This window comes from Phocoena phocoena, chromosome 17, assembly GCF_963924675.1.
Source record: "Phocoena phocoena chromosome 17, mPhoPho1.1, whole genome shotgun sequence".
In the NCBI taxonomy this organism is placed as follows: Eukaryota; Metazoa; Chordata; class Mammalia; order Artiodactyla; family Phocoenidae; genus Phocoena; species Phocoena phocoena.
The window spans coordinates 44,011,079-44,023,682 of record NC_089235.1 but is presented as its reverse complement, the minus strand read 5'-3'; the positions used below and the strand labels follow the sequence as shown (position 1 = coordinate 44,023,682).

The window sequence follows — 12,604 nt, the reverse complement described above, 5'->3', positions numbered from 1 at the left end:
ATTGAGGAGGTGGACTTTGGGAGCAAGGTACATTATTTTTTCCCCTTTTCCTCTTTTTGTGAGTGTGTATGAGTACGCTTCTGTGTGAGATTTTGTCTGTATAGCTTTGCTTTCACCATTTGTCCTAGGGTTCTGTCCATCCGTTTTTTTGTTTTGTTTTGTTTTTTACTTTAAAAAATTTTTTTCTTATTATTTTTTATTTTAATAACTTTATTTTATTTTATCTAAATTTATTTTATTTTCCTTTATCCTCTTTCTTTCTTTCTACTTTTTCTCCCTCTTATTCTGAGCCATGTGGTTGAAAGGTTCTTGGTGCTGCAGCCAGGAGTCAGTGCTGTGCCTCTGAGGTGGGAGAGCCAACTTCACGACACTGGTCCACAAGAGACCTCCCACCCCCACATAATATTCAAACGGCAAAAATCTCCCAGAGATTTCCATCTCAACACCAGCACCAAGCTTCACTCAACGACCAGCAAGCTACAGTGCTGGACACCCTATGCCAAACAACTAGCAAGACAGGAACACAATCCCACCCATTAGCAAAGAGGCAGCCTAAAATCATAATAAGGCCACAGACACCCCAAAACACACCACCAGACGTGGACCTGCCTATCAGAAATACAAAATCCAGCCTCATCCACCAGAACACAGGCACTAGTCCCCACTACCAGGAAGCCCACACAACCCACTGAAACAACTTTAGCGACTGGGGACAGACACCAAAATCAACGGGAACTACGAACCTGCGGCCTGCAAAAAGGAGACCCCAAACACAGTAAGATAAGCAAAATGAGAAGACAGAAAAACACACAGCAGATAAAGCAGCAAGATAAAAATGCACCAGACCAAACAAATGAAGAGGAAATAGGCAGTCTACCTGAAAAAGAATTCAGAATAATGATAGTAAGGATGATCCGAAATCTTGGAAATAGAATGGACAAAATGCAAGAAAAATTTAACAAGCACCTAAAAAAACTAAAGAGGAAACAAGCAATGATAACCAACACAATAAATGAAATGAAAAATACTGTAGATGGGATCAAGAGCATAATAACTGAGGCAGAAGAACGGATAAGTGACCTGGAAGATAAAATAGTAGGAAAAACTACTGCAGAGCAGAATAAAGAATGAAAAGAACTGAGGACAGTCTCAGAGACATCTAGGACAACATTAAACGCATCAACATTTGAATTATAGGGGTCCCAGAAGACGAAAAGGAAAAGAAAGGGACTGAGAAAACATTTGAAGAGATTATACTTGAAAACTTCCCTAATATTGGAAAGGAAATAGTTAACCAAATCCAGGACGCTCAGAGAGTCTCATACAGGATAAATCCAAGGAGAAACATGCCAAGACACATATAAATCAAACTGTCAAAAATTAAATACAAAGAAAACATATTAAAAGCAGCAAGGGAAAAATAACACACAAGGGAATCCCAATAAGATTAACAGCTGATCTTTCAGCAGAAACTCTGCAAGCTAGAAGGGACTGGCAGGACATATTTAAAGTGATGAAGGAGAAAAACCTGCAACCAACATTACTCTACCCAGCAAGGATCTCATTCAGATTTGACAGAAAAATTAAAACCTTTACAGACAAGCGAAAGCTGAGAGAGTTCAGCACCACCAAACCAGCTTTACAACAAATGCTAAAGGAACTTCTCTAGACAAGAAACACAAGAGAAGGAAAAGACGTACAATAACAAACCCAAAACAATTAAGAAAATGGGAATAGGAACATACATATTGATAATTACCTTAAATGTAAATGGATTAAATGCTCCCACCAAAACACACAGACTGGCTGAATGGATACAAAAACAAGACCCATATACATGCTGTCGACAAGAGACCCACCTCAGACCTAGGGACACATACAGACTGAAAGTGAGGGGATGGAAAAAGATATTCCATGCAAATGGAACCAAAAGAAAGCTGGAGTAACAATTCTCATATCAGACAAAATAGACTTTAAAACGAAAACTATTAGAAGAGACAAAGAAGGACACTACATAAGGATCAAGGGATTGATCCAAGAAGAAGATATAACAATTGTAAATATTTATGCACCCAACATAGGAGCACCTCAATACATAAGGCAAATACTAACAGCCATAAAAGGGGAAATCGACAGTAACACATTCATAGTAGGGGACTTTAACACCCCACTTTCACCAATGGACACATCATCAAAAATGAAAATAAATAAGGAAACACAAGCTTTAAATGATACATTAAACAAGATGGACTTAATTGATATTTATAGGTCATTCCACCCAAAAACAACAGAATACACATTTTTCTCAAGTGCTCATGGAACATTCTCCAGGATAGATCATATCTTGGGTCACAAATCAAGCCTTGGTAAACTTAAGAAAACTGAAATCGTATCAAGTATCTTTTCCGACCACAACACTATGAGACTAGTTATCAATTACAGGAAAAGACCTGTAAAAACTACAAGCACATGGGGGCTAAACAGTACACTACTTAATAACGAAGTGATCACTGAAGAAATCAAAGAGGAAATCAAAAAATACCTAGAAACAAATGACAATGCAGACACAATGACCCAAAACCTATGGGATGCAGCAAAAGCAGTTCTAAGAGGGAAGTTTATAGCAATAAAATCCTACCTCAAGAATGAATAAACAACCTAACCTTGCATCTAAAGCAATTAGAGAAAGAAGAACAAAAAAAACCCAAAGTTAGCAGAAGGAAAGAAATCATAAAAATCAGATCAGAGATAAATGAAAAAGAAATGAAGGAAACGATAGCAAAGATCAATAAAACTAAAAGCTGGTTCTTTGAGAAGATAAACAAAATTAATAAACCATTAGCCAGACTCATTAAGAAAAAAAGGGAGAAGACTCAAATCAATAGAATCAGAAATGAAAAAGGAGAAGTAACAACTGACACTTCACAAATACAAAAGATCATGAGAGATTACTACAAGAAACTCTATGCCAATAAAATGGACAACCTGGAAGAAATGGACAAATTCTTAGAAATGTACAACCTGCCAAGACTGAATCAGGAAGAAATAGAAAATATGAAAAGACCAATCACAAGCACTGAAATTGAAACTGTGATTAAAACTCTTCCAACAAACAAAAGCCCAGGACCAGATGGCTTCACAGGCAAATTCTATCAAACATTTAGACAAGAGCTAACACCTAACCTTCTCAAACCCTTCCAAAATATAGCAGAGGGAGGAACACTCCCAAACTCATTCTACGAGGCCACCATCACCCTGATACCAAAACCAGACAAGGATGTCACAAAGAAAGAAAAATACAGGCCAATATCAATGATGAACACAGATACAAAAATCCTCAACAAAATACTAGCAAACAGAATCCAACAGCACATTAAAAGGATCATACACCATGATCAAGTGGGGTTTATTCCAGGAATGCAAGGATGCTTCAATATACGCAAATCAATCAACGTGATACACCATATTAACACACTGAAGGAGAAAAACCATATAATCATCTCAATAGATGCAGAGAAAGCTTTCGACAAAATTCAACACCCATTTATGATAAAAACCCTGCAGAAAGTAGGCACAGAGGGAACTTGCCTCAACATAATAAAGGCCATGTATGACAAACCCACAGCCAACATCGTCCTCAATGGTGAAAAACTGAAAGCATTTCCACTAAGATCAGGAGCAAGACAAGGTTGCCCACTCTCACCACTCTTATTCAACATAGTTTTGGAAGTTTTAGCCACAGCAATCAGAGAAGAAAAGGAAATAAAAGGAATCCAAATCGGAAAAGAAGTAAAGCTGTCAGTGTCTGCAGATGACACGATACTATACATAGAGAATCCTAAAGATGCTACCAGAAAACTACTAGAGCTAATCAATGAATCTGGTAAAGTAGCAGGATACAAAATTAATGCACAGAAATCTCTGGCATTCCTATACACTAATGATGAAAAATCTGAAAGTGAAATTAAGAAAACACTCCCATTTACCATTGTAACAGAAAGAATAAACTATCTAGGAATAAACCTACCTAAGGAGACAAAAGATCTGTATGCAGAAAATTATAAGACACTGATGAAACAAATTAAAGATGATACAAATAGATGGAGAGATATACCATGTTCTTGGATTGGAAGAATCAACATTGTGAAAATGACTCTACCATCCAAAGCAATCTACAGATTCAATACAATCACTATCAAACTACCACTGGCATTTTTCACAGAACTAAAACAAAAAACTTCACAATCTTTATGGAAACACAGAAGACCCCGAATAGCCATAGCAATCTTAAGAACGAAAAACGGAGCTGGAAGAATCAGGCTCCCTGACTTCAGAGGATACTACAAAGCTACAGTAATGAAGACACTATGGTACTGGCACAAAAACAGAAAGATAGATCAATGGAACAGGATACAAAGCCCAGAGATAAACCCACGCACATATGGTCACCTTATCTTTGATAAAGGAGGCAGGAATGTACAGTGGAGAAAGGACAGCCTCTTCAATAAGTGGTGCTGGGAAAACTGGACAGGTGCATGTAAAAGTATGAGATTAGAACACTCCCTAACACCATACACAAAAATAAGCTCAAAATGGATTAAAGACCTAAATGTAAGGCCAGAAACTATCAAACTCTTAGAGGAAAACAAAGGCAGAACACTCTATGACATAAATCACAGCAAGATCCTTTTTGACACACCTCCTAGAGAAATGGAAATAAAAACAAAAATAAACAAATGGGACCTAATGAAACTTAAAAGGTTTTGCACAGCAAAGGAAACCATAAACAAGACCAAAAGACAGCCCTCAGAATGGGAGAAAATATTTGCAAATGAAGCAACTGACAAAGGATTAATCTCCAAAATTTACAAGCAGCTCATGCAGTTCAATAACAAAACAACAAACAATCCAATCCAACAATGGGCAGAAGACCTAAATAGACATTTCTCCAAAGAAGATATACAGATTGCCAACAAACACATGAAAGAATGCTCAACATCATTAATCATTAGAGAAATGCAAATCAAAACTACAGTGAGGGCTTCCTTGGTGGCACAGTGGTTGGGAGTCCGCCTGCCAATGCAGGGGACACGGGTTTGTGCCCCAGTCCGGGAGGATCCCGCATGCCACAGAGCAGCTGGGCCCGTGAGCCACGGCCACTGGACCTGCACGTCCAGAGCGTGTGCTGCACAACGGGAGAGGCCCACGTACCGCAAAAAAAGAAAAAAAACTACAATGAGATATCATCTCACACTGGTCAGAATGGCCATCATCAAAAAGTCTAGAAACATGGCGTTCCCTGGTGGCGCAGTGGTTGAGAGTCTGCCTGCTGATGCAGGGGACACAGGTTCGTGCCCCAGTCTGGGAAGATCCCACATGCCGCGGAGTGGTTGGGCCCGTGAGCCGTGGCCACTGAGCCTGCGCGTCCGGAGCCTGTGTTCCGCAACGGGAGAGGCCACAACAGTGAGAGACCCACGTACTGCAAAAAAAAAAAAAAAAAAAAAATCTGGAAACAATAAATGCTGGAGAGGGTGTGGAGAAAAGGGAACACTCTTGCACTGCTGGTGGGAATGTGAATTGGTACAGCCACGATGGAGAACAGTATGGAGGTTCCTTAAAAAACTACAAATAGGAACTACCATATGACCCAGCAATCCCACTACTGGGCATATGCCCTGAGAAAACCATAATTCAAAGAGTCATGTACCAAAATGTTAATTGCAGCTCTATTTACAATAGCCCGGGGATGGAAGCAACCTAAGTGTCCATCATCGCATGAATGGATAAAGAAGATGTGGCACATATATACAATGGAATATTACTCAGCCATAAAAAGAAACGAAATTGAGTTATTTGTAGTGAGGTGGATGGACCTAGAGTGTGTCATACAGAGTGAAGTAAGTCAGAAAGAGAAAGACAAATACCGTATGCTAACACATATATATGGAATCTAAGAAAAAAAATGTCATGAAGAACCTAGTGGTAAGATGGGAATAAAGACACAGACCTACTAGAGAATGGACTTGAGGATATAGGGAGGGGTAAGGGTAAGCTGTGATAAAGTGAGGGAGTGGCATGGACATATATACACTACCAAACGTAAGGTAGATAGCTAGTGCGAAGCAGCCACATAGCACAGGGAGATCAGCTCGGTGCTTTGTGACCACCTAGAGGGGTGGAATAGGGAGGCTGGAAAGGAGGGAGACGCAAGAGGGAAGAGGTATGGGAACATATGTATATGTATAACTGATTCACTTTGTTATAAAGCAGAAACTAAGACACCATTGTTAAGCAATTATACTCCAATAAAGATGTAAAAAAAAAAAAAAAACCACATCTTTTCCTCCAAAAATCTTCCTTTTGTGTCTTTATCTTCCTTGGTGGTTATCATTATCTACCAAGTAACTCAACAGCAAAAGCTGATCAACTATTTGAATTTTATTTTTAAATAAAGCAATGCAAAGGCAGTGAAGATTTTAAGCACAGAATTAAACCAGTCTGATTGCAGTATAGATAACAGGAGGGCAAGAGTGGAAGGAGAAAGCCAGTAAAAAAGCTATTAGAATCTAGATGATAACAGATTGGATGAGAGCATTAATGGTGAAGCTTAAGAAAAGACAGATTCTAGAGATAAAATTTGACAAAATGCACTGATGGGTTGGATGCCAGGAGAGAAGTGTGTCGAGATTCCCAGATTTCCAGCTTGTGCAATTAGAAGACAGGAGAAAAATTTTCCAGTAAGAGAACACTGAAAATAGGGGCGAAGTAGTAGGTAGTCATGAGGGTTTTCATAATTCAATTTCAACATATTCAGTTTTGAGATATTTGTGAGACACAGAAGTAAAAATGTCAAGTGTGCACTGGATATATTTAATGCTAAATCTGAAAGAATAAGTTTGGACTAAAAATACAAATATGGACATCAACAACATATAGAAGGTACTCAAATCCATGAAAAAGAATAAGATTACTTCAGGAAGATTTTAGGGAAAGAAGTGAATCCAGGTTTGACCAATGAGAACACCAACATTTAGAAATCCATTTTGAAAGCAGGAAGTAGAAAATTACAGTTCTTTCCTTCTGTTTTCATCTAACAAACTTAATGATCCTTCAACATCAACTCCTCTGTGAAGTCTTCAACCCCACAAACAGTCCCCTTCTCACCTGGACCTCTTTTAGCTGTCTGTTTACATTACTGCCCTTAACATGCTATATTAGAATCACTTATTTAAGTGCATGAACACTACCTATTGGTTTCTTGAGAAATGCTTTGGTCTTCTTTGCATTCACAATATCTAACTCATCACCTGAAACAAGGAAATCATTTATCGAAATATGAAAAATTAACAAAAAAATGGTAACCCTATATTGACTACGTTTTCAATATGAAAAAGGCTGGAATGATAAGCACAACATAGTATAGTTAAATTTCTGAAATCATTTTATTACTAAAATGAAACACATAATAAAATAATAAAAGACTGCCCACAGTTTCTAGAAGAATATATTTCTACTTTTCTGTTTGAAACAACAAACTCTTTTTTTAATAAAATGATCTATATAACCTTCAAAATATATTTAATACAGAAAAGGAAATGTTTATGCTCTTTGACAACTTAATATGAAATTTGTGTATCAAAATTTTTAATATTTGGTACATATTAGAACTAATTCTAGTTGATTATATAAAAATCTTTTCAATCAGCTGCACAAAGAAAGGACTAAAAATGTTAAGAATCTAAGAAAATTCTAACATGACATTAAAATTAAACCACTCCACAAAGTAACAGAAGGTAACTCTGATGTAACAGAGTACAATCAGTCAAGGACCAATTGTTTCTGAAGAAGTCTTTGTTCCTGTTGTTCAAGGAAAAGCAAATATAAAGGAAAGAAAACCAGTACCTTTGCCACTGGTGTTCTCCATTGTATACAGGTAATCCATGTAAAAAGCCCCAAACCTTTGCATTCCAGCTATCTCAGTGTATGTCTCCTGCCAACAAAGCAAAGCAAACAGAACATACATTGTATAGAACAGACTTTTGAGTTTAAAATCTGAAAGATCAAGAATTAGACACATATCCTTATGGAGAATGTGTACCAACTCAAAGGATTACCAAAACAGAAAGAAGAACGGAGGTTACACAAAGAATTGGCTTCTAAAAAACGTAGTGTTACCTCTACTATGGACCACACAAAAGGACATCTATAATTCTACTAGACAATTTGACCACTTTGTCAATAATGTCTGGTTAATGAATACCTACAATGGAGTAGGGCAGTATGGTGTTGACCTTTATCACCATCACAAAACGGTCTAATATATACTCTCAAATACAGTTAATCCTTAATATTTCAGTACACTTATGTGAAACAGTTCAAACACTAAAAATATACTAAAATATTTTTAAATGTGTGTTAATTATGCAGGTAAAAATTAAATTCTTTACTTTCAACTACAGAAGTCTGTAGAATCAATGTAAATCATTGATTCTATTATACTAATCTTCAGGAACTTTGAATTTTTTAATTTATTCCATAAAAAGTACATTAATATAATCTTATATGAAAAATTCGAACACTACATATAGTAGAATGTTAAATTCTTCACTTCATTAATCCCACACTTCAAAAGTAACTGAAATTAAAAGAAATAATTCTACATGTTTCCCCCATGACTATTATAACAGTAGGGAATGGATTAACTGTGGCTGCATGCTATATAAAAGTAGGGATCTTTGTGCACTCCTTAAACCTCTCTAGATACAGAAGGTGGACAAAAATATGCTAGATGTTTCAATAAACAACTAGCATTCAGAATATATTACTGGAGAAGAAACATCAATCACAAGTATTCACACGAAGTGTCCACCCCAGCACAGCCTAGAATTTGGCTCAAATATATATTCTCTGACCTTATGATTAGCTGCATCCAAGATAAATTCTGCACGAGTACCATTATTTTCTGGGCTTCGGTAATCAAACAATGAATTTGTGAGGTATGTCAAACCTTTCATATTCAAATTTTCACCACAAATGAAGAAACAGGCTTCCTGAAAATAAATGCAAAATTTTTGAACAGGAGAAAAAATCATTAGACAGTTAAAGAAAATAAAACCTTGGTTTTATAACAGCAATTCAGTAGTCAACAGAAATCACACTACAACTTGAGGTCCTGTAAAAAGACAAGGCATGCTGTCTCCATTTTCACTGCCTATTTTGGCAAAGAACATTTTAACAAACCAAAGAGGAACTCCAAGTAGCTGCCATAAACAAGAAAGAAGAAACATTTATGAATTGGAAAGTACTTGGAACTACTGTCCAGGTGTTAAGTACTACCAACTTTCTAAATTCCCCTGAGGTCTATAATTTCTTATAGGGGAAAATAGTAAAGTTTCCCTCTCAAGCCAAAGATATATGTAGTCTAACAGATTTTCTGGTATGGTTAAACACTTCAATAAGCACCTCATTATCCCTACATTCTATCAAAAAAAAAATGGAGGAAAGGGGAGATTTTGACTTACGGTTTCACTTCTATTCATACTCTCTTCAAAATCTTTAACACCCATAATTCCTTTAAGGCACATGGCTCTGCAACCTACAAAACCAATCTGGCAATCAAAGAAAGGTTCTCCCATCATAAGGGCCTATAAGAGGAAAGGAAGCATTATGAACCTGAATCTCAATAAAAATTTTACAAGCTTTCCTTGCAGAATTTCTAAATTAGTTGAAACATCTTTAGAATTATGACCTTTCCATATTTATTCTCCTCAGATCACACATCCTATTAAAATAAGAAACATCTTACTTGTCTCTGTATCCTCAAACCTTTGTATCCTCAATGACTGGCACTTCAAGAACATTAATCCACACATACATACGAGCACACACAAGTCAAATGAAAAAATGAAAGAATAAATTAATGTTGCATATTACGGTAAAATCTTTGTTAAAGAATAATTATTTCAATTAATACTACTGATCACTAAAACAGAAATAAAAAGCTATAAATACATTTTTAAATATACTATTTATGATTTTAAAAACCTATATTTATTAAATATTAACCTTAAGGACCATTACAAAGATTTTTTAAAGTATATTCAATGTTGATGGGGTTACCTCAACTGTAGTTCCTTCTTGTTCCCAACACAATACTTCTTTAGATTTTACTTTTTGAGGGCTGTAATAACTACTCTCAGCTTGCATTTCAGTGAGCTATGAAACAATATAAGAATATTAAGTAAGTCAAATTAGTATTAAATGGCAATAAACTGTCATTACTATGATGAATTGATAGAAACAAGGCCAATTTTAAGATTCGGGAAATTAAATTATGAAGCAGGAAAACAGGTGCAACAAAAACAGCTGTAACAGATTATCCACGGTATAAAGGTTGAATATGCTAGTCTAGTAAGTTTACATAGAGAATATAAATACTTCTTTTTGTTAATAATATTGCTTAAAATGGTGAAAGCTATGTAGCTATAACAGTCCCCTAGTCATAAAATGACTCATATATTCTGCCAAAAATGTACATATATTTTAACATCAGTTCATTTCACATTCACTAATATATTCAATCAGGTTTAGTTCAATCATTTATAAGATTTCTACCTATTTGTAATCAAAAAGAAAGCTGTGAAGAAACAGAGATTCAACAAAACGTTTTTAGTTCTATGAGGGAGGCAGATTCAAGGGCTTTACTTTCAAAGTACATAATCTCACAGTATGTGTCACAGACTCATTCAATCGTGCAAATACTCACTGAGTACCTGCTAGATAACAAGTACTGATATAGATGCTGGAAAAAAAAAAAATATATATATATATATATATACTCTTGCTCCCCTGAAACTTACAGCATATTATTTCTACGTATCCAAAAATTAGATAATTTGAATTATTTTTTTTTTTTTCTTTTTTTTTTTTTTTTTTATGCGTTACGCGGGCCTCTCACTGTTGTGGCCTCTCCCGCCGCGGAGGACAGGCTCCGGACGCGCAGGCTCAGCGGCCATGGCTCACGGGCCCAGCCGCTCCGCGGCACGTGGGATCCTCCCAGACCGGGGCACGAACCCGTGTCCCCTGCATCGGCAGGCGGACTCTCAACCACTGCGCCACCAGGGAAGCCCTTGAATTATTTTTAAAAGCTCCTTTTCTAAATGCAATGTGGTATCCTAGCTTGGATCATGTTACAGAAAAAGGTCATTATGAAATTAAAGTCTGGAATTTAACAATAATGCACCAATGCTGGCTTCCTAGTTTTGACAAAAGAACTGTGATAGCGTAAGATGTTAATAAGAGGGAAAACTGGGTAAGGAGTATATGTGAACTTTGGGTACCATCTCTGCAACTTTCCTATAAATCTAAAACTATTCCAAAATAAAGATGTTACTTTAAAAAAAAAAAAGTATTCTGCTCATGTTTGCTAATGATTCAGTGAGCCTTATTCGTGTGAAATGGATATACTCTTCAAACTTAAATGCAAAGTCAAAGATCACATTTAAAAAATAAAAACCAATATTTAACTTAGGTCATATAGAACTTATTGAATTGAAAAGCTATAATTCTAAGCATGATAACCTCTTTATACTGGGAATCAACTAATTATTCTCATTTTTTATACCAACGAGTTTTTATATAATGTAAGCCTTTATTTCTTGGATGCTTCTAGAAATGGTATACACAATGTTGTTATTTCAAAGTACAGTTCTATAATCTAAAATGCTTAAGTAAAATTGAATATTTTAAACTTGATTACCCTTCAGCTGTCTACAATTATTGTAGAAAAAAGCAATTAATTGATTAAAAGGACTCAAACATTACAAGAAAAATTTTCAACATTATTTTTTAAATGCTACATTTAATTTGGCATGATTTTTGTTGGATTGATATCAACTGTTCAGAATGCTAATGTAGAAACATGACCTTATTTTCTGACCAGAATATGAACCACAAATTAATTCCATACATTCTTTAGACCCAAGCTGAACAATAATTCTAATGTTTTCCTCCAAAATATCCACATATTTCCCTTAGAGAAACGTTAGAGAGACATAAATGTTTCAAAGTTTTTTAAAGATATATTGACTAATGACAAATACTATCCCAAAAGTCTATAAAAGTTTTGTATATAAATGCCTGTTTTGACGGACTCGGTTTAATTACAACTCTTCTCATCAGTGAAGTTAAGAGAAATGTACCAGAATAATTTCAAATTTAAAAGTAAACATGTACAGGTCACCAGAAAAGATAGTACTTTAGGGCTTCCCTGGTGGCGCAGTGGTTGAGAGTCCGCCTGCCGATGCAGGGGACACGGGTTCGTGCCCCGGTCCGGGAAGATCCCACATGCCGCGGAGCGGCTGGGCCCATGAGCCATGGCCGCTGAGCCTGTGCATCCGGAGCCTCTGCTCCACAACGGGAGAGGCCACAACAGTGAGAGGCCCGCGTACCGCCAAAAAAAAAAAAAAAAAAAAGATAGTACTTTACTAGCAATCCCTGACTTCCCTCACAAACTTAAAAATAATTTCACTTGGATCATCTAAAACTGGCAAAACATCTAACAATATTTGGCAACAGTTGGCTCTTTATTATACATTTAAAGGGT

At 36.2% G+C, this 12,604-nt stretch overlaps 1 protein-coding gene across 3 annotated transcripts in view; it reads right to left on the bottom strand.

Annotated features, from left to right (window-relative positions):
• The window catches only part of VPS13B (vacuolar protein sorting 13 homolog B), an 818,081-nt gene that overhangs the window by 724,754 nt on the left and 80,723 nt on the right, over nt 1-12,604 (bottom strand). For all 3 annotated transcript variants that reach the window (XM_065895774.1, XM_065895773.1, XM_065895775.1), the window contains exons 8-11: nt 10,120-10,215; nt 9,522-9,644; nt 8,913-9,050; nt 7,903-7,990 (exon numbers count right to left, since the gene is read on the bottom strand). In XM_065895774.1, coding sequence (XP_065751846.1) covers nt 7,903-7,990; nt 8,913-9,050; nt 9,522-9,644; nt 10,120-10,215 — 445 coding nt within the window. The remainder of the gene's footprint in view (nt 1-7,902; nt 7,991-8,912; nt 9,051-9,521; nt 9,645-10,119; nt 10,216-12,604) is intronic.